Source organism: Saccostrea cucullata, unplaced genomic scaffold (assembly GCF_032062105.1).
Source record: "Saccostrea cucullata isolate Sc308-1 unplaced genomic scaffold, CSIRO_AGI_Scuc_v1 ctg932, whole genome shotgun sequence".
Classification (NCBI taxonomy): domain Eukaryota; kingdom Metazoa; phylum Mollusca; class Bivalvia; order Ostreida; family Ostreidae; genus Saccostrea; species Saccostrea cuccullata.
The window spans coordinates 44190-67312 of NW_026920955.1; the positions used below are offsets into that span (position 1 = coordinate 44190).

The 23123-nt window shown below is 31.8% G+C and overlaps 2 protein-coding genes across 3 annotated transcripts in view; one reads left to right on the forward strand and one right to left on the reverse strand.

The window, feature by feature from the left end:
• Nucleotides 1–3790, forward strand: part of LOC134258828 (receptor-type tyrosine-protein phosphatase alpha-like) — a 41245-nt gene extending 37455 nt beyond the window's left edge. The window contains exons 16-23 of the mRNA XM_062741411.1: nucleotides 60–200; nucleotides 857–950; nucleotides 1283–1356; nucleotides 1560–1694; nucleotides 2057–2182; nucleotides 2310–2464; nucleotides 3343–3478; nucleotides 3667–3790. Coding sequence (XP_062597395.1) covers nucleotides 60–200; nucleotides 857–950; nucleotides 1283–1356; nucleotides 1560–1694; nucleotides 2057–2182; nucleotides 2310–2464; nucleotides 3343–3478; nucleotides 3667–3738 — 933 coding nt within the window. The 3' untranslated portion in view covers nucleotides 3739–3790. The remainder of the gene's footprint in view (nucleotides 1–59; nucleotides 201–856; nucleotides 951–1282; nucleotides 1357–1559; nucleotides 1695–2056; nucleotides 2183–2309; nucleotides 2465–3342; nucleotides 3479–3666) is intronic.
• A 4223-nt stretch (nucleotides 3791–8013) lies between these two features.
• Nucleotides 8014–22795, reverse strand: LOC134258831 (serine/threonine-protein kinase Nek4-like). Of its 2 annotated transcripts, XM_062741415.1 has the most exons (18): nucleotides 22459–22795; nucleotides 20881–21147; nucleotides 20343–20443; nucleotides 19138–19234; nucleotides 17724–17831; nucleotides 17407–17564; nucleotides 16955–17138; nucleotides 16665–16841; nucleotides 16280–16483; nucleotides 15669–15740; nucleotides 14736–14903; nucleotides 14224–14278; nucleotides 13948–14036; nucleotides 12610–12737; nucleotides 11611–11789; nucleotides 10895–10952; nucleotides 10261–10342; nucleotides 8014–8706 (listed from the first exon to the last, which is right to left on the reverse strand). In XM_062741415.1, exons 1-18 carry the CDS (start codon nucleotides 22552–22554, stop codon nucleotides 8593–8595), a joined length of 2337 nt encoding a protein of 778 aa, XP_062597399.1. In that variant the 5' UTR covers nucleotides 22555–22795; the 3' UTR covers nucleotides 8014–8592. The 2 variants fall into 2 exon arrangements, with proteins under 2 accessions (XP_062597399.1, XP_062597400.1); XM_062741416.1 differs by lacking the exon at nucleotides 15669–15740 and having other exon boundaries at nucleotides 22459–22792.
• Nucleotides 22796–23123: the final 328 nt, after the last annotated feature.

The following is a 23123-nucleotide window of genomic DNA, read 5'->3' on the forward strand; positions in this document are numbered from 1 at the left end:
TTTGTTTTCTTCATAGAAATTAAAAGAAGTTCATGCAAAATTGTGTTAATCAATTTTAGGAGCAGTACATTTTCCTTTACCATGCGCTCTACGAATTCTTCAGACGACAAGGACAATTTATCGCAAAGGATACTTTTCTAAAGATGTATGGAGAATTGGATAAACCAGAAACAAAGAAAGATCTCGCAAACGAATTCAACGTAAGAATTCAATGCATTTCAATTTAATGTTGAATCCAATTTGCGCTTATTGTGTCCTTTTTCATAAATCAATATGAACATGGTGTACCATTAAGACAAATGTTTTCAGATTTAAAAAAATATATATATATATATTCTAAAGCCTTGATTTCTAATTGTAAACATGTACATGATCTACAATGTTTTTTTTTTCGTTTGCCTATCATGACTTGGACAACACGGAGGGGGTGCTGGTTTACGATGGATGATTAAATTTTTACTTATTTTTACTTAATTTTTACTTATAGGGGAATACACAAATGTATGGGGATTGTAAGATAATTAAAAAACGATTTTTAAAAACTCAGTTACTCAAATTAGCTTTTTGGTATACTAGGATCTCTGTTCGATAAAAATACAATGTATAAGGTTTATCTTAGTTTAAAGTAATACATGTAATAGAAATAGGAAGGCACATTCAGATAACCTTTACCCAATGTACTTAACAATCAGTATGACTCATTTTAGCCAAAAAAAAATAAAGATAACATTGATTGATTTAAAAAAAAATTCTTATAATCATATATTTATAAAGTACTTGCATATGCACAGTAAAGTACAAAAGTTCCTGTTGTTCTTGGTTTTATACATGTACATATGTATCGTATTCTAACTAGGCTCTCACCTGTTTACAACCAAGGTACGAAGCAAAAGATTTCAAGACTGGGCAAAACCATCCAAAACAAAATAGGACGGAATCTGTTTTACCAGGTTAGTGACTAAAACTCTTCTTTAATTATTGGCGGAACGTAGAAAAAAATTTTAAAAGTAGCAATAAAGTACATGTATGGTCTGGACCAATGTTGATCTCAATGGCAAATACATTTCCAGGAATGTTTATCGTTTTTCAATTTATATGTTATAAAGATAGTTATAAGCTGCTATGAAGAAAAGAAAGAAACTCTTTATCGTAGTAAACAATTTAATCGCATTGTACTGCTTTTGTAAAATAAAAGATAGAAAAGTTTCTGATCCATTGATATTTAATATTAAATAATACATAAATGTAACAATGAAATTCAAGCCATTTTTTTTTATCTCAGTCGAGAGGTACTTGGTTCATTTAACATCTAGCGTAAAAGGACGAGGAACATACTACAATGCTGTATTCGTGTCGGTATGAATCCTAATTCAAAATAATATACGTATTCAGTTTTTCATGAAAAATTCTTATTTTTACATTGATACAAAATACTAATAAAAAACAATAATCATTTTTAAACTCTGAAGCCGTTTGGTTCGTGTTACAAATCATGCAGTTTGAGACATAGAAAAGGAAGCACAAATGCAAGTAAAATGTATTTAATTTTTATGGAAAAGTCATTCACACAAGCCCAGGAGTTTATTTCTGCGCAATATCCGGTTCCTGGCTCTGCGATTGATCTTGTTCGTCTGCTGGTTGATCATGAGTCAGCTTTCCTGGTTTGTCTAAACTCCCTGACAGTCATAGAGGAGGTAAGACAAGTGATATTATTATCTTCAAGCTAGCTTGATAAATAATTCAATGAATACCTCCTATTTTATCTTTACATTCATGTTGTCTTAATGATTGTCTCAAATAAGAAGTTTAAAATCCTCAGCTTAGTCAATTACATTTGATAAACTATTGCAAAATAAAACAAGAGTAAAGTGAAAATACAAAAATGGTCATTTTTTTGTTAAAAAAACTTAGATAGCAGCACTAACTGGAGACAGTGATCAATCGCTTTTAGCAGATGGTACTTTGACCTCAAACAAGTTATATGACTGAGTAATATGCATTCATTAAAAAAAAATTAAACTTTCTTTTTCTCTGAAAAGGATTATTTTCTTTGTAGCTAAAAGAATGGGCTGAAGAAGGGACAAAGATAGTTCAGTTTGGACCATACAAGATAGCAAAGGTCTTACAGACAACACTGAGCAATGCCATACGGAAGACCAGAGCGGAAATACAGATCAAAAATGTAATGTTTAAACATATATAAGTACATTTCCTAAAAATAATCATTAGTAAAAAAAAAAAACAAACAAAACATTTACATTACTTTTGATGTTGAAATCTTGGCTGTACATATTTAATTTAATTTTTAGACAAAGGAGAAACACACGGTTCATATATTTGAATGTCTTGATTGGAGTTTAAACGAGCTTTTTCCCGCTGGGACATCTTCATTAACAGATATGTTAAAGCAGATTAGCTTGGATAGAAAATCTATTGATGACGGTCATATAACTGTTTTATCCAAGTAAGCTATAAAAGATTTAAATATAATATAGGAAAATTAGTATGAAAACCTCGATTTCTCAAACACGGCGGGAAACACAAAACAATGTTCGAGCTTATTGGGGCTTTGTTATATCGTTTGTTCTACTAAGCATCTTTCTTTACTGCTCCCTTAAATTGTTAACAGTAATGAAGGACAAGCTTCTGAAGTACTGTGTCAATCAAAAAAGAACTCGTAAATTAACTAATCTTGTCATTGGTCATTTGGATAATTATTTTTTTTTTAAATATCGTGATTGTATAATACAAGTACTCTGAAGTTGATATTAAAAGATGCATGAGTTTCTGATTGACAATATCTATGTGATTTAAGGTGGAGTTCAGGTCAACAATCAACTGCAATTTCAATGGTTAGCAATTGAACCCCGTTATTAGCAGGCCTATATTTTTGCATTCATATGAAGCAGATTTTGTCCAAAATCTTAAATGTGAAAAGCAGAAAACACTTGCTGTGTAGTTCATTCAACTCGACATTTATAAATATCGACGATGTTTTGTCAATTAACAATGATTTCTTCCATTCTTATGTCAATACGATATATCCCGGTTAATTTAGAATAAAAAAATACCACATTGTCAGATACATCTGTTTCATATCTGGATATCTTACTTGAAATAGTTATCTAACAACCGAGCTTTATGATAAACGTGATGTCTAACTTTTCAATCGTCAGCTTCCCTAACTTATGCAGCAATATACCGTCAGCATGAACTTATCGGTTGATTCGATGCTTAAGAGCATGTCGTTCTATGTATGAACAATTTCTAAAACGAAGTAAGTTATTGACAAATTAGATGATGAAACAAAGATATCATAAAGGTGGATTAATATTTTAAAAGGGACGGGGCATCCTGTTGTGGATTGTTTATTGCTGTTTACAACGCAGTACAACAGCTACAACTGGACGGTGAGATAGACATGTTTACCATTGTACAACAACTTCATTGTCGCCGACCGGAAATGATTTCTACTAAGGTTCCTTTATATCATGCAATTCTTTATTCGATTTTGTATTTTAGTGGTCTCTTGTAACACGCTTAGAGGGATCAAATGTAAAAGTAACGAATTATCAATACTATCAAAATCTTAATTATAAATAAATTATCAATTCATATACATGTATGTATAAGTGATAAATTACCGATATATACTTTCTTTTACAGGAAGAATACGAGTTCTGTTTCAAGTCTGTGTGTAACTATCTCTCCACAGATTGTCTGCACGCAAACACTTAACAGGGTGTATTGAATGTAGTGAATGCTCAATTTAATTTAGTTATTAATTTAGTAATTTAGTTATCAGTATTGTTCTTTCTTCTTGTGTTTATTGAAGAATTTTCTTTTTTTCCTTTTAATGAAATGAACTTTAAAATGATGTAAACTGATTTATGCAATGAAATTGATGGTGATAAACATTAAGCATTTTTTTCTTTTTTTCTTTTAAAAACGAAAACCATTCTGCATAATATGATTTATACATGTACAAATAAGTAATAATTTCGAGCCTTTGTATTTATACTATTAATTAAAAGTATAAGTTTGATTCCGAAACATCATACGATAAGTACGTACTGATCCCTGCTGACAAAGCAGGTACAGTAACCGCATTGTCTTTGATTGTAAGGCTCATTATATAAATTGTATTTTAGAAGAACTTGGTTTTAATTCTACTCGAGGTAATCCAACTTATACTTACAGTTCCCTTTCTAAGGAGGAAATCCTTTAAAATCATGTGTCAGTTTTGAATATTTTCAAAATTCCAAACCAAAAATGAATTTGAACTACCATATATATTGGATTCCGAAACTTCATAAGAATCCTAACAAACAAAAATACAGACCGGGTTCCAGTAGGTGTTCAACTAAACCTCTTTCTTTACTCCTCACTAAGATATTAACAGTAGTGAAGGAGAAACTTCAAGAGTACTGTGCAACAAAATGTTCAAGAAGTAAATCAGATGTGGATACTTAAAAATTCCATGGAACTTTTAGACAATTTGAAATCACAGGACTTTACCAAAATCAACAGCTTTTCAAAACTTATGAGCTTTCAACTTTATACACAATAATTCCTTACGATAAACATGATAAAGTCCAGGCTTTTCGATATCATTGACAGCTGCTTAATCAATAAAAATGGAACTCGAAAATTTACTTACCTTATCACTGGTCATCTGCAAAATTATTTTGTTCAAAAGCATTCTGATTATACACACAAGTACTCTGAAGTTGACATCAAACAGATGCTTGAGTTTCTGATTTACAATATCTATGTGGTTTTTGGAGACCAGGTCTTCCAACAATCTATTTGAATTCTCACGGGTACGAATTGCGCCCGTTATAAGCAGTACTATTTTTATATTTGTATGAAGCAAAATTTATGCAAAATCTTGTATGTGCAAAGAAGAAAACACTTGCTGTGGCCTTTAACTCGACATTTAGATCAGTCGACGAAGTATTGTCAATTAACAATTGTAATTCCATTCTTATGTCGATACAATATACATGTATTCCGGTGAGCTTGAGATAAAAGATACACAGAGTCTGACACGTCTGTTTTATACTTGGATATTTTACTTGAAAAAGACATAAATGGTAATTTAACAACCAACCTCTGTGATAAACGTGATGACTAACTTTTCCGTCGTCAACTTCCCATACTTTTGCAGCAATATACCTTCATCACCGACATGCATGCAGAGTTTATACACCTCGCAAGAGCATGCTCTATGTATGTACAATTTCTTAAACGAGGCATGTTATTGTGAATTGAAACAAGTTGATAAAAAAAGAATTTCAGCAGCTGCTGACTGACTTTTGTCATACTAATTGTTAGGCGATTCCACCTCTGATGTTTTGAACGTTTGAAGGTCCGTGTTTTCTCTGCTTTAAGCTTGAATACTGTTCCTTATCCCCATATTTTTTCATTGCATAATTCTACAGGTTATGTCTTCAAGATGACTCGGTTTGCAAAAGCATGCATTACATACGAACAATTTTGAAAAAAAAAGCATACTTAAGACAAATAAATAAGTTGGTGATTTTAGAAATATCAGTCTCCTGTAAATTACCGACTTTTTTCTATCTATAGTTAAGCCAATTTTTCACACTCCATGTCGACTTTTTTTTTTGTTTTCCAATCATGTCTGCAATCAAATGGCGGATATGACAAATTGACAAGGGATGTTTTCTCCTTCTACACCTCCGTGGCATCTGGTCTCATCTCTGAATTTTACAAAGGACTATGTTTGCTCTGCCCAATTTATCTATTTTTTGAAGAATTTTAAACCTGATGTCTGTTTAGTTTTTTCCCACCATATTTTGTACCAATATTTTTTCATGCAAGATCTTTCTTAATATAGTTAGACATGAATAGATGACATTTTAAAAGCATCTGTTCCAATATTTTAGCAATTTTATATTTGCATAATTTATTGCCAAATGCCTGTACATGTATATATTAATTATGGTATCATTTTTTTATCACCTGTCTTTGAAATTTATCGTACTTTGAACATGCTCTAGCATAGCGAATAAGTTGGGAGACATCAACACCATATGCAGGTGAAAAGTGGAAAATTACCTCAGAGAAAAATGTTGACAATAGAAAAATCAAAGTCATCACGTTTGCCATCTTTGTTGAAAAAGGGGTTAATTTTTAAAAAATCTTAGAAAAAGCACAAAAAACCTGTAGAACCTTTGAGGTTTTTTTCTCTACAAAATGTAAAACTTTTCAATGGCTCAATTTCAAGAAGTGACTATTTCTTGCTGACAAAATATGTTTACTCAATCCGGTTATATTTCTAAAGGGTCATTTACAACCTCTATGATATATGTTTTAATATGGTGCATGACAAAGCCAATTACAATCAGATTGTTTAAGTTCATATCTGCTCATCATTTTATGAGATTGGTCAATCTTATGAGTAAAAATTAAACAAACCTTAATGCTATTCATAATAAAAAAAAAAGCCCAAAGTTTGTAAAGGGAAGACCTAAACCAGAAGTCTCTGTCAAGACTGAAGCTCTACTGGTTTGTACTTATAAAAAATGAAGAGAAAAGTAGCAGTTGGGACTTGAAACTTTACAACAGCAATAAATAGAATAATGATGCTTGGTTGAGCTCTTTTTGTGGCATGATACTGCAATAGGACCACAGCTGTAGGAGTAGCTTTTAATAAACTTTTACAGTATTTTCAATTTTAGTAACCATGGCAACACCGTTCATCAAAATCAAAACTGATATATAGAATTATGTATCTTATTGTAGTCTACCTGTGTGCCAAGTTATATTGAAATCAGACCAAATCTGTAGGACGAGTAGCACTTTGAAAGTATTTTACAGAAATTTCTATTTTAGTAACCACGGCAACACCATTCATCGAAATCAAAAACCAATAAATAAAATTATGTATCTTAGTGTAGTCTACTTGTTTGCCAAGTTATATTGAAATCAGACCAAAACTGTAGGAGGAGTAGCATTTTGAAAGTATTTCACAGAAATTTCTATTTTTAGTAACCATGGCAACACCGTTCATCGAAATCAAAAACCGATATAAAGAATTATGTATCTTAGTGTAGTCTACTTGTGTGCCAAGTTATATTGAAATCAGACCAAATCTGTAGGAGGAGTTGCATTTTGAAAGTATTTCACAGAATTTTCTATTTTTAGTAACCACGGCAACATCGTTCATCGAAATCAAAAACCGATTTAAAGAATTATGTATCTTAGTGTAGTCTACTTGTGTGCCAAGTTATATTAAAATCAGACCAAAACTGTAGGAGGAGTAGCATTTTGAAAAATTGTTTACAGACAGACAGACAGACGGACAGAGACGCATTACTATCGCATAAGCTCTTCTGGTCTCTGACCAGTAGAGCTAAAAACATGGCAAATTTACAAGGAAATGATCCATGATTTATTAATCTATTACTAAATCTAGTGATACAAAAAGAAGGGATAAAAATTTGAAGCTGTGTTTTACAGATAGCACGAGAACCATAAGAAATGCTGTATTACAACAATCTGCATAAATACATTTTATGAAAAATATAAATTAATTCAGGGTTTTTAATGTAAATGATGGCCTCACACACAACCTTATTTCTACAATCACAGACAAACAATACTTCAACCAAAATCTCTGACAAAACGGTAGCTCTATTGGTCTGTACTTATAACATACATGTATTTATTACAAAGAAAGAGACATGTCAAACTTATGTCAAAGTACGGCAACAAATAAATTGCAGTCCAAAGACAACAGTAGAAGAAGATTTTTAAAATTATTTCTCATAAATTTCTGTTTTAGTGGCGGCAACATTTATGACATTAAAGTAAACCTGTAGGAGTACATTGTATATTAATTCTATTGAACAAATATCGGAAAAAAATTTAATTTTCAGACATGACTCTTCAAAATTAGAAACCAAAACAAAGAATAAAGAGTATCTTAGTGCAGTCAACTTGTGTACCAAGACATACTATAGGAGGAATTACGTTTTTAAAAAAAAATTGTTGAATGACGATAAACAATTCCTATCACATTAGCTCTTCTGGTCTCTGACCAGTAGAGCTAAAAATGTTATACACACCAGCAAAATTAGTTCACAACCTTAGACACACAGTCATGTACTACTCTGTAAACAATCACTCTGAACAGATATGTATAATAATAAAGCAGATCTTCTTTATACAAATTTCATTTGAATAAATAATAATACTACCATGGTAGACAAATGGACTAATTCAGAAAAAAATGTTATATGTTTTGTGAAAATAAAAGAAGTATATAGCTTTGAAATTAATATATTACTTAACCTGAGAGGCAAAATAAAGTATAGTATGACACAACTTAATCAGTGAGAGATCTATACAAAACAACATAAATTATTATACAATATGCATCATATTAATCTAATTATAAACAATCAGGCCAGCAGTGAAAAGCTCTAAACCTTCCTCTCTTCATTACACTGTTTATCATTCCTTTTTCTTCTGGTATTTATAGGTCTCTTTCAAGCTAATAAGTTCACTTAGCTCTTTGATCAAGTATTTAATAATTAAGTCTCTCCAAGCCACAAAGTTCTGTTAGCTTCGTAGGTGAGGGAGTTGCTCAAAACATTCGTTGCAGAATTTCAGCTGCCAGATTTTCCCTGCATACTGGTCAAACTTGTCCTTCCCCATGAGTTCTACCAACTGAGGCTGTTCATGAAATAAGACAGAATCAAACAATGCTCATAACAAACATATTTGTACATAAATTGGTGTGGTAAAAGTCAGTAAGACTATGTATATCAAAGGAAATAAAATAAAGTATGGGAACAAAACAATATGAATATCACAAACTATGTGTGATGATACTTTTTAAGACTGGAAATTCAATTTTAAAAAAAGGAAATTGATTTGAATTTGATGAATTTGAATTTGAAAATTAATTTAATTGATTCACTTCACAACACATGATTACATGCTTGAATTAAAGAAACACTGCACCACATTCCAAATACAAAAGAAAGGGTGACAATTGTCTTAAATCCTTTCAGAAAAGATATAAGACCTTTTTATTTCTTATCTATACACTGAATAACTAGTATTTATTATATGAAGCATTAACCTCAAATTCCATTAAAGTATTAATGCTGATAAATGCTAACACCAACAGATAAAATTGGCCATTGTTCTCCAGTTATTTTTTAATTTTAAATACATTTACAACACCTTAAATCAGAAAGGGGGTGGATCATTTTTAAAATGATCACACTTAGAGATTTGAAAGAAAACAGATGAGTGTTTGGGAAATACATGTAAAGAAAAAAAGTGTGATCTAAAAAAAATACAATTATATAAACTCGGTGCTGAAACCGACACAGTATAAGTGTATTTACCAAAACCTTTTCTGCCACCTAGAATTATACCAAGCCAGACAGATCTGTTATGTTGGATAGAAAAAGTTGCTTTTTTTGTGCAGAAGGTAGTGCTTGTTTTTAATATTAAAATTGAAGCTTTATAGTTTTGTTTTGTTTTTTCTATTATTACTGTAAATTAATATATATTTTTGAATTTACAACTAGTTCATTAAAATCTTCCTAAGAAATTTATAGACCAGAAACTCAGTTCTACATTTAAATACTGTATACAGGAAATTTCGCCCTCGTTTTATTTTCACCCCTTTTGCTCTACCCTCCTTTGGGCGAATTTACAGTTTAATTTCTTAAACAAATCCATGACTGGGCGAATTTAAAACGGGACAAAATTGTTTGCAAGAGCAAAAGGGCGAAATTAACATGGGGCAAAAATAACCCTGTATACAGTATCCAGTATTTAAAAGAATATCCAATAATGAGTATGAGATCTCTATTAAAACTGATTCAGAACTCATAAGTTAAGAAACCTTGGTCATAAGGAATTTTCATCGTATCCCCTTCCCTCATAACTAACACTTTCATTTTAAGGACATTAAGAAATGTGGAAATAAGAAACTTCAACTTCCTTATAAGTCAGCTTTACAATATATATAGATATACATATATGTTTGTGATTAAGTCTGAAAATGGATTTTTTTTATCCTATCTTGTTATAAAACAAGGAAAGAGAGTATGCAACCAAACAGAAATATCAAAATCTATGTATATGAAATTAAAAAAAAAATTCATCAATGACAGTATGTTGACTTTCATCTCTACTCCCAGACCTACATAGAGATATAGATAAAATAATTTTCAGAAGAAAGGAACAGAGAATACTTGTAGATTTTACCTCTAATTCATCATCTTCTATGTTAGAGAGGATTGCAAATGCTTTATGTAAAATATCAAATCCCACTCCACGAACACAATCCCTAAAACAAAAAGCATCCAATTAATTACTGTTCACATTGGTAGACTTAGGGAATAACTATCTTCTAATTTGGTATTTGCGACCGTTAATGCTGATTTAACGGTCGCAAACTGAGTTTTACCGGCAACGCATAAGCTCTATTATGACATCACAATGAAAAGCTTTCACTCATGTTAATGCTCATTTTACTGCTTCAAACATCAGTGCATTAGCCAATCAAAAGGTGTTTTACAAAATAATTGCATTAGAATAAGTGTTTTTGTAACATTTTTATAGGTTACATGCAAGTAGATTGTACAGAAATCATACATTCTAATAACAATTCCCTCCAACTTAAGAAAACAAACAATTTATTTCCTTACCATGTATAATCTTTAATGCACAAATATTTTTGTTTACAAGATCATGAAACATATTTTCTCAGCTAACCCTCAGAATTTTACCATCAGTTTTCCCTGTCCAGTTCTAAACTTATTTAAAATTTGTTTCCCTGGTTCTGCTGTAACATTCGCATTACTCTTCCATGCTGTAAACATCTCCTATATATAGTTACCTGTGTAAAATTTGTATCCTAGTGGTCAGTCTGTCAGCATTACACAGAGTTTCCACGCCTAGAAAAAGGTCAAATTAGTATTAGAAAATTGTGCATAATCTGAATAAGTATGGCTGTGTGTAGAATGTTTACATGCATACATATATTAATATTTACTTGTGATAAAATAATTGTTTAAACAATTATATCTGTGAAGAACAATATAAACTGCATGAATTTAACAAAATATGTGGAAATATAAACAGACTCTGTAGAAATAAGAATAGCATAGTAAACTTAATGGTAGTTGACATTTGTGAGACAAATGAGACCATTTTCTACAGACTCATTTTGTAACTGTTTAATTACAGGAGGGTCTTTAAATAATAGTTGAATCCACACTTTTCAAAAGTTATGTCCCTTGGCCGCCATCTAAGGGGATAAACCCATAGAATCCTCACAGTAGCCTTTGTAGTTTTCTGGTTCATAACTTTGCCATCTTTTGTCAACTTTGTGCTTCTTGTATAATGATCGCCCCAAGATGGGGCTACCAATATACTTAAAGAAAAAAATTAAACACAATGGATTTATTGAAGCACACCTAAATGTTTAGTAGGATAAAGAGGAGAAATGCCATTTCTTTCCCTTTTGATCTTTTGGTTGACCCCACAAAGAGACAAAACTATTGCAAAGTGTGGATTGGATCCTTATATTTGTCAGAATTTTTGTGGGATTACTTGGCAGTGAAGCACTCTTGTGGATTTCTGACTGGGATGGTTTTGAGGGCTCGCTGACTCGTCGATGACCTTTCCCCTCATCTACATCATCATCATCCTCATCTGACTTGTCATCGTCTTTGTTCATTTTTAAGGTTGTATCCAGCAGAGAAATGAAATTGTTCATTTCTTTATTTTCCCTACAATAAACATGATAAAACTCTACTTTTTACATTTCTGAACATCTGCATGGAAGTACTTCCAATTGCGTTCACAGTTCTACCATTAGTACCAACTTTTAATTTACCACTGGTGCAATAATTTAACAATGGTACCAACTGTACCAATAAACCCTGAACGGATATTGGCATACAAATGTAACAATTTTACCAATGTTACCAATGGGAGTCCAATGGAAACATTGGTAATACTGAATTACAGATTTCTTTGTTTTTAAGTTATTGGCTCATGCCAGAATCACAAGAAAATCATAGCAGACTCATAGCCAAGAAACAAACCACATCAGGATCACACTTCTTTAGTTGCCATATCTATGAGTTTTATATAATCCATTTAATGGATCATGTATCATATACTTCAACATCATGAATTTAAGTGTTTGATATGATTTTTATGTGATTTTGGCATGATTTGTTAAAAAGGCTTAGTGGAAAAATCGTTTATATCATTGTGAATCCGGGAGCCAAGTCTTTCTAGCTTGTTGCCATGTCAATAACTAGCTGTGACGTCATTTACCAACATTAACCACACTCTAGATAATAGATTGTCTGCAGAAAAATATACCATTGGCAAAAAACATTGGTACCAGTGGCATGCCAATGGTAATTAATTTTACCAACGGCATCTTTTGTCTACCAACGGCAGAACTGTGAACGCACCCAATAAATATTATCTTTCAATTGAAGATAAAGCATTTATAAGATTTTGTCATAAGAAAATTATGCACCTATAATAATATTTAAAGATATTATTTTTCTCCCAATGGTCTTCACTACATACCTCTGTTTCTCTCTCTCATTTTTGAAATCCTCGTTTTCTTTGAGGGTCTCCTCCTCGGAGCTAGAGCTGTCCTTTATAGAGGGCTGCCTCACTCTCTTGGAATTGGATTTAGACATTTTAGGTCCGTACTGGAAATTTACAGAAATACAAATAATGTCAATGACATTCAGAAAAAAACATTCCCATTAATATTTTGGTTTTTTAAAATATGAATTCATATAAATGTCATTTTTTCCAGATTTAAGTAAATGTACTTGAAAGATAAAACATTTGAATTTTATCAATCAATATGACATAAATTTAGCAGTCTGTGAGAAGAATGAAATTGCTACTTTTCCCATGTTTTCAAAAATATTAAATCACACAAAAAGTAAAGGTATGATATTAAAGGTTAATAAATATGTAAATCATGTAGCACATGTGCATGTAGTCATACAGTGAAATTGCTTAAAGTATTTCAGGGACTGGGTGTGGGCCTGTATTTTGTAAATACATGTATTAACAAAACAATTACTAGATTGTTAATAAATTTTTTTTTTTCATATTTCTAGATTTTTATAATGAGGCAATGCAATCGATCTGCTTCAAGGAAAGAGTCAAGCTTGAAAAAAAATGTTTTTTAAGTTTTAAATTTCCTTTACTTGGAATAATTTAAAAATAATACATGTATTAACATAGTTTGTAAATTTCAGGAACTGCAGTGAAATTTTTATAATATATGGAGTTAAATCACAGATTAATTCAATTTTTATTTTTTCAAACAACCCTCTTTTGTACAGATATAAAGTTTTCAGGTATCAAAACAATAAAATCTTATAAACCAAGTGAATTTGTGAATCCCACACATTATAATCAGTCACAATCATTAGTGCATTAGCACCCACACAACCATGTGATCAGATCAGTCATTAAGTCACGCCAGCCATTGCCTTGACTTACGGGTTCATACTCCCAAATATCCACATCCCCCCTTGGGGTATAACTATCTTCCCTATACGGTCTACTGTAATACTCATTTCTAGGAGTTCGAGCCGAGTCCGGACTGGAGAACTCATTCCAATGTCGATAAGCCTGCCATTGCACAAATTCTTTTCAATATAGAGACAGATAATTATTGCCTTTTTTTAAAAAAAAAAAAAAAAATTGTTCTTTATGAAAATGGGTTTAAAACGCATACACTTCCAGCAACAATATATCAGGGAAAGGCATGTCATACACGTGTCTGACAGACTTCTAGTCTAAGATAGATATTGTTTATTTGCGACAATAAATCTACCAGTGTTTCATGTAATTTTTATCACAATGACATATAGCTTTTTATTATCATTATCAACTTACCTCACTCTTCTCAGCTTTTGTGACTCTCTGTGACTCATGACGAGATGGGGCCTTTAAATGAATGCGGGCCGAATTGGGTCTTTCCAGTGCTGAACAAATACAAAAAAGAAGTACAAAAAAATTGATATCAATATTATGTAAAGAATAAAACACAGGGAAAGAATACTGTGTATCTCCCACTAAACATAGACAATTTCATATCTGAAATTTATTAACATTATCTTTTCAATTCTAATCAGAAACAAATTAAGATATGATTTCCTTAGACATACTTACAGGACCCTGTTGGATTTTTGGCCCTTCGTCTTTGTCTTGCTGAGAGATTGGGTTCCTGTAAAAAATTGAATGAAAATACATTATATTTAATCTATTTTAAATCTAGAGATTTTAACATGTGACAATTTTGTAAATTTAGGCTCCATAACTTGTGTAGTTAGTTACCGGTTACCTAAAACCAAACCTCCTTATTAAATCTTTGTCAGAGACACCAAGACTTAACAGATTGCAGAATCTCCATAGTATTGACAGTTAAAAAAATTAAAGAACGAACGCTGGACAAGTCTGGATACTACAAAGTGCACTTTGTAGAACTTTTTTAATATACATGCATTAGATTCTTCAAAACTAGATGATAAGCTTGATCATTGAATATTGCACCAAACATTCCCAAATAAAATTACGTGGCATAAGTGATGAAATACCGGTAACACATTAAAGATCAAACAGAAAAAAACTGTATGGGAGTACTGAAACACATTGTTATGATTTCTTATTCTCCTTGAACTCACCCTGGGAGTTTCCAGGTCACATGATTCGTCCTTAGAGCTGGAGGTGCTGGAGGATTTATTGTTTTCTACCAACTTCTCTTCATAACTAGGTCGCCTGACCGGGATCCCCGCACTCTCACTGACCTTTGGGGGTGTGGGTAGGGGGCGAGGGTTACTGACTGGCTTAGGCTATAGAGTAACAATTCAAAGTGAGATTGTTTAATCAACAGATTTTAATTCAAATAATCTTAAAAATTTCCTTGTGGGATTATTTTATGGATAATTCTTACAAACTTAAGAAAACTTCCAATATTTATGACTGTTGTCAATTTACCGGTACATTTTAATACACATAATAGATTTTACAAGGGCTTGCAGCATAATAAAATTTTTTTTCTAAGAAACTGAAGTAAATTTAGTGAAAACACATGTTCGTTTTTTTGTGTTTATCTCAGTTTGTTAAAATTAAGTCAGCAAGAAAATCATACTCCTGGATCACAAAACCACAGTACTAACAACTGTTAAGTACATCCAAACTAAATGTTGAAGTTTCATATAACAACATGTGAAGGAAAAAAGTTATTTTATTCTTCACTTGTTTGTAACTCAGAATATGGTAAAAGTTAAATATACGAATTTTAAGCTTAACAAAATTATGATTTATTATTAACTTTTGAAAATAGCAATTATAGATAAAATCTAATGCACAGCAAAAGCAAAAACACATCTTTAAATTTATCTACCGATATACAACACAGAATGATAACATCTTCCATGTAATATTTTTTTTATAAGTCTACAGAACTCAAAATTACTAGTTTTTGCTAAGATTTTTGGCATGGAGAGTCAGATCTCCAAATTTCTTCTCTATTGCAAGCAACACAATAAGTATTAAAGCTAAAAAAGACTTCCTGAGGAATGCTACAAGCCAAACAAGAAATTCCGGTCACTTACACAACTAGAGCTTATAGAATCACTGTCAATGGGGCCAGAAAATACCGAATCCCCACTCCGCTCAAGTGTGTCCTGCATTAGGATATTTAAAATTGTAATTTATATCATCAGCATCATTAACAAAAGATTTTAGGCTTTAATTTTCATATGTTTAATTTGCTCTTGTGATAAATAAATCTTAAGACAAAATATATTTATTTCTGGAAACTGTTTTAATATTCAACTGTTATAGACAATATGATGTAATATACTCATAATCCCTCATCTTTCTTAAAGTCTTAATGTACTTCTATCACTTAAAGCCCAATATTAAATCCACCAGAGAAAAAAAATCACTACAACATCCCCTGTTAGATTAATTTAGAATTGAGAGAGCCTATACCCCTAATACTTAGCACTGAGTTATATACCTTGTGGATTCTGGGAGACAGATTACTCTCCCTTGGAACATACACCTATATATAAACAAATATCTTGTGATTTTAATGAAAGTATTCAGTATCTAACAGTTCCTGTCATTCACCACTCAAATGAAAGTTTATATATGTTTTCTGGGATTTATATATTAAGGTACATTTGTTTAACTCTTGGTCTTGGTTACTTGTACTTACTTTTTTGAATACATCACTTTTGGCATAACTTGAAGAACTGGAATCAGACCTGGCACTGAGATTAGGCTCAGATCTCACACTCGGGAGTGAGTCTGTGTCACTGTCACGGTTAACCTTTCTCAGGATGTTCTTTTTCTTTTTGGGGGAATTTCTCCCTGGAGGTGAATCTTTACTTTTTCTTGTCGGGGAATGGGAATCTGATTTCTACAATTAAACAAAGCATTTATTTGGTTTATTTTCCAAGTCTTGATCTTTTTTAAAATTCTTTTCTGTTAAACTCAAGAATTGATTAAGAAATGATTAAGAAAATAGTTTCCATAACTATTTTTAATACAAATGTATACATTTCTTCTTAATTTTTCTTTAATCTCATCCACACAGGTACCTCTTTGACTGTATTATTTTTCACAGTATCCTCCGAACTAGTGGAGGATCCTAGATTTTTCTGGTGGTTATCACTGATAACTTTATCCTCCACTATAGGAAACAGGTCCTGCTTAGCTCCATCTGAGGGTTTGCGGGCATGACCTGGTCTTCTTAGAATAGCGGGCTGTGGTACAGCCTACCGGGTAAAAAAATGTATATAAAGAATATCAAATCTCCAAACAGAGATACATGCATTTCAACTTCTATATAAAATATTGGGATTTTCTGATAAACAAAAAATAAATTTACTTGTGCACTGTCTGTGCTGTCTCCTCCCTCAGATTCGGGGACATGGACCCGTATTTTACCGGCGGAGTTGTTATTGACGTTGGAGACATCACTGGAGGGAAGGGGAGCGGGAGGGCGATTGGACGGGGCGGTTCGTGGTCTCAGTCTCTGAGCACTGCTGGGACGACTAGCACTAGATGGACGGCTATAATCAAAGATTTATCCGTTTTTAAAATATGCATCATTAGTTAAATATATGGTTAGAATATCTATCAAATACTTAGAAATATGGTGGCTTTAATATTTTGGATGAGATAATTACATGTACTCTTGATTTAAATTAATTGTGAACCAGATGTGTTACAAAGAACTTTGGCAAGGGCTGGTTCAGAAATTTATCATTCCACAACAAATTGTCTTAATGTAAAAGCAATCAGATCAAGATAAGATACATATATGTGATTTAATCCCACCTCTTTTTGGTCTCCTCTAAGAAGACAGATATATTCTTTTTGATGTACGGATCCCTGAGTATACGATTAACAGAGGGACGCTTCTCTGGTTCCTGGTGTAACATGTTTTTTATTATCTGGATCAATTCAGCACTGTATTGTTTTGGCATCATAGGCATCTAAAAAGAAAAGATAGGTTATAAAAGAAATCTAAATAAGTTATCTTGAAATATATAAATTCTCTTTCTGAGACAAGCACAAATATACACTTTAATGATTTTAAAAAAATATTGGCGTCGAGTAACAAAGCTATAGCATTAAGTTACTAGTAATCTCACCTTTCCTTTTAGAATTTTATACACCAGTGAGTTCATATCCTTTGCATTAAATGCATGTTTTAGAGTGGCCATTTCATACACGCAGCATCCTAATGCCCATACATCAGACTGTCAATTAAAATATGTTTATCTTTAAACACGATGAATTAATCTCTTAAAATTCATGGATATCTATAAGACACCACTCCCTGATAATATTTTGTTCAATGAAGACTATATAAAGACTGTGAACAATTATTAAGCTTTTTGATCTCCATAAAAAGTCATTTTACTTACTAGACATTCTTAAAACCATGACATTATATAGATATGGGATAACGAAAACAGCGATCATAAGAGCTATATAGTCATACAAATCTAGACGCTTGTGTTTCCATGTAAGTTGGATATTAAATGAAGCATCGGGATTAATGAAACAAGCTTCACTGCTTTAGTACATTTCAACAATAAAATGCTTTCCTTAGTTGTTAGCAGAGCTCCATATAATTTTTTACCCCGAAGTGAATTTACTCCCTGATTTTCAAATCGATGCAGATTTTGATTTTCAGCAAAATTATTGAAGAGTATTTTTGTTAATATATAAATGTTTTGACCTTTATTTTGATTTTGAGCTTGTTCTTGGGAAGCATTCTTATTTGACAAGTGAGATTATACAATAGGTCAAGTTACCATAGATTCACAGACAAAGAAATGTTTTCCTCCATTTAAGATGATATCGTAACAAGACTAAACTGAGAGAGAAAAAAATCTTCATTAATATAGCAAGCTGAGAGAAGGTTGTGTGCAACCTTTCTTCTAAATAGAAAACTTTAGAGACTCTAAGAAAACCCTTGATCAGTAAATTCTAAATCTAACATTTTTTGTATTGCTTTCATCATATACATGTATGTATTACACTTATTGCAATATCATCTTTCATTGATGGCACAAGCTTTTGTGTGCATAGTCTCTCTATTTAAAGAAATCGATTTTAATTTAAATCTCTGACTCTTTCTCTCGAAATGGAGATCGTCGTCGCCATTACTTGAATATTCCTGGTTACTAAAATGCTTATAAATCAATATTTCGTGTTGAGAAAAATCAAACATTGAGTTAACCTGAATTTATATCATTAGCTAAATTGTACTTGTATTATCCAACCCGTTGTATGCAGTACGTTCATGGTGTAATGCTTATCTACGATTGCTAGTGCGTAACAGTACACCCTATTTTAATTTTCAAAGCATATTTTGTAAAATTGAATGCGTATTTCTGCAAATACGCACCTTACCTGGAGCTCTGTGTTAGTACTGGAATTAATGTTGCAGATGTTGCAGAAAAATGCATAACCTGCATAAATGGTTCATGTATATTTTTGCTGCAATAGCAGTCAATAAAAAATAAATCTTGATTAACTCCTGTACAATAGATTTACCTTGTGGTTGTATGGTTTATTGGAGAACAGTTCTGGACTCATGTAGTATGGAGTTCCGATCAGAGTGGTGGCCATGTCACTAGATGAATCCAACACTCTACAACAGACACACAGTTTGTGACTTTGACAGTTAAGCAGTTACAGCAAATACATACATGTATAAATTCTTGTTTATGGTGAAATAATTATCATTCTCTGTAGTTTTGAAAATGCGATCAGGAAACAAATCATGATTATAAAGAATCAATAAATTGCTCCTCCTTGTAACATTACTGTCAGTGTACATGTATTTAATTTGATCTTGCTTCAGACAATTTTGTAGATTACTGATTGGATAAAGCTAATCACATGACACTGAAATTTTCCAAATTACATCGCCGTCAAGGAGTAATATTAAAATCATTATAATAAAGACGCTTCAAACGAATATGGTAAATTAAAATGACGGCTACGAAACAGTTTGTGTAGGTAAATTTCTTGTCACTTAATTGTTTTGATGTTTTATATTGATTGTTATTGGACTGATAGATTTTTTTATATTTCAAAAAGTTTTCAGCAGGATAAATTCATAACACAGTCAGTTAGGGACCTAATACAGAGCCTCAACCAATACAGATTTCTATTTCACACCCCGTATGACTTGGTATTAAGTTCCTAACTAACTGTTTACTTTTAGAACCATTTCAAGTTTAGTTTCTGTAAGGCGTGACACTCTCAGCGCTACATGTTTACCGCTTGTGAAACGGTGAATAGATTCTCATTGGTTAATAAATCAATAACATCAGGAACTTTAAATTGTTGTTGACAACGATGAGACGACTTAAGTTCCACCTCTTTGCAGGTGAAGACAATGTAATTGGTTATTCGATACTCTAATTGGTATTTGCCCGAATTTCTATCCCACGTATATTTCAACAGTGAAGGAAAGCTGTGTAAATTTCATACAAGATATATAATTTTTTAACATCGAGAATGCAACGCCTTACTGAAAAAAAAAACTTTAGGGTTGGAAAAATGGTAGGTTGGGTAGCTATAAACAAAAATCTCACATTTTATGAGATCTTTCATTTTTATGGTGAATATTATGAACTGATCCTGTAAAGAAAGTGACTTTAATGGAGAAAATACTTTCAATTTTTGCTGATTATCATGAGAATATGGTGTACGTAATGCATGTACATGTACTGCAACAAATTAATTCTCACCTCGCAATTCCCAAATCTCCTACTTTAATTATTTTGCTCTTAGTGAGGAAAATATTTTGGGTTTTAAGATCTCTGTGAAGAATATTTCTTTCATGCATGTACTGAAAAATAAAAGGTTTCTTTATGTTTCAAAATTAGTAATTATTGTTAGATTATTCAACACGATATGAACATACCTATTCAAATTATGAGTATAAGATTACTTACTTACTGTTCTATATACATGTACTTGTATGATATATTTATCCTACAGATAAACAATTTTTTTCATTTATTTATAGATTTATCTCAATGACATTCAAAAATATAAATAAATACATCCAAATATATGTTCATAGTTTAGGGGGAGGGCAAAAATAGGCTTTCTTTGTTGTCCAATCCAAATAACTTTTTTGTAAATAAAAGTATGCATAAATAAAAAAATATATAGTTTATATCAGAATGTATTAACAATTATTACAATTTTTTCTGCATAAATGTATAAATGGAAACAGTCCTGACCCCACCCCTAACTAATTATGATAAGCATTTCATATACCTGCAGTGCCATAGCAATCTGTACAAACCATTCCACCACCTGTCTCTCCTCCAAGGGAACCCCCTTCTGTTCCTTGAGTTTTGTGTACAAATCCCCTCCCTCACAAAACTGCATGGCTATGTGAAGGAAACCATCTTTTCCTTGAAACGAGTCTTTATATGTCACAATATTAGGATGCTTCAGTTTTGATAGAAGTTTGGCTTCTTGTTCTGCGGAATGCTGCTCTCTTTTGGAGGCTTTCTTTAAGTTTATTCTTTTCAACACATACTGTGAGAAAAATAAAATCAATGCAGTTAAAAATACAAAATCACTGAATATCCAGTCATGGTTGTTGTCCCACATTTAGATCAACATGTTTAATGTAATTCTGATATATGTATATGAGTTGGTTTCAATGGCAACAGCCTCTGATATTATATTGTGACGTTACCTATTTTCGATAGTATCCTAATTTCGATAGCCTAATGTTTTTAACAATAAATCAGAAACCCTTTCGTATTTTTTTGGAACTCTATTCCCAAAATTATCATCAGATGTAAAAAGTGTATTAAAGCCAAAAAGATCGAAAATTATGCCATTTAGAGAGGTAAGATTCTATTTTTCTCCGTATCTATTCAAATCACGCCCTTTTCTCATAATGCAAAAAAAAATTCACTCTAAAACCCTATCTCCTAAGCCTGAAAACAACATTTGATGAAGTAATGTTATCGTCTGTTAAAAAGCTCTGTGTTATGGCTTAAAAATAGGTAAGCCTCATTTTGGTCAAACTTCTGCTTAAAAAAATAAAGTATGGAAGCCTGTTACAGGTATTTTATTTTAAATTTTGAGATATTTCAATGTTTTAAGTGTTGTTTCTATTGCTTTATTGTTTGTTTATTTGTAGATATTTTCCATCAAGAAGGGAAATTACAAGAATTGTTATAGGCCAAAGGCTGTGGATAATGCTTTCCAAGCAGACAATGGCTCCTGGCTTGAAATTCCTATTTTAAAAAATTTCAACCAAAAAATTAAAAAAAATAATGTTATAATTAATCATATTTTATCTATTGTTAAGATTATAATTGAAAACAGGACAAAAAAATCCAATACCATAAAGAAGGACAAAAAACAAATAAAAGAAAACAAAAATCCACACAAAATAACATAATTCGATGTTTTATGACAATAACTGTGCGCCATACTTGCTATCGAAAATAGGTGACGTCATTCAAAACAACTCGGATTATGGCGGATCCAAAGAAAGTTGAAACTGTGCTGAAATTCTTGATTTAAAAAACAAATAAATGTCTGAGTATATTTATGTATTGTTGACTAATAATACATAAATAATTGAGGGGAGAAAAACACAGATGCCTAGATTAATTTTTTGACTCAAGTTTTACACTATCGAAAACCGGTAACGCCAGGATATAAGTTTTCACCTGAATATGGAGATTAAACTTAAATTGAAATAGTAAGGCCGAATTGTAGGGCTTACTCTCCTTAACAATTCTGACAAATGCAGAAAAATAAAATGACAAACTCTGGTCATCTATATTTGCTCTCACTGACTGCACTATTTTTAAACTGCAGGCATACCTGTTTTCTATCCTTTTTATGTCTTTGAAGTGTCACTTCTCCATAACTTCCCTTCCCAATGTGTTTTATAAATTCAAACTGGTCCAGTCCTGCCATTTTCTCTGCTTTTACTCAAACACAACTTTTATTTTTCCTTATTTCTTTGCTCCATTAAATTGATTCATTTAGGCCTAAACTTTGTCATTTTCACATTTCTAATTTACGTATTTTGAACATTCTACTGAAACTGCATACAACATACATACCATGCCCTAGAAATAATACGTATCTAAACAGCTGATTTGTAAATTAATCGATGAACTGGTTAAGGTGGTATATTTGGCTGACAAAGTGTCGAAAAAAGATATGATATACTTCACACATAATCAACCGATATAGATCTATGTCTTTTCTGGGGCATAATGGTTCCGAAATCTCACATCATTGTAGGATTTTTGCCATGTATACAAGAAAATTAAACGAAGTCCTTCATGAGTCAAAGGTTTTTACAAACAATGTGGTTCTGTGCATTATTGAAAGCTTTCTTCACGACTGCAATTCAGGAAGTTACAAATCGTGGAATTGTGGGATTTGTTATTTGACTTTCTTTACCTTCAATATTGAAGAGTTATCATCATAAACAGACGACAACAAATATTCGTGCAAACAGTCTTTCGAGCTTAACC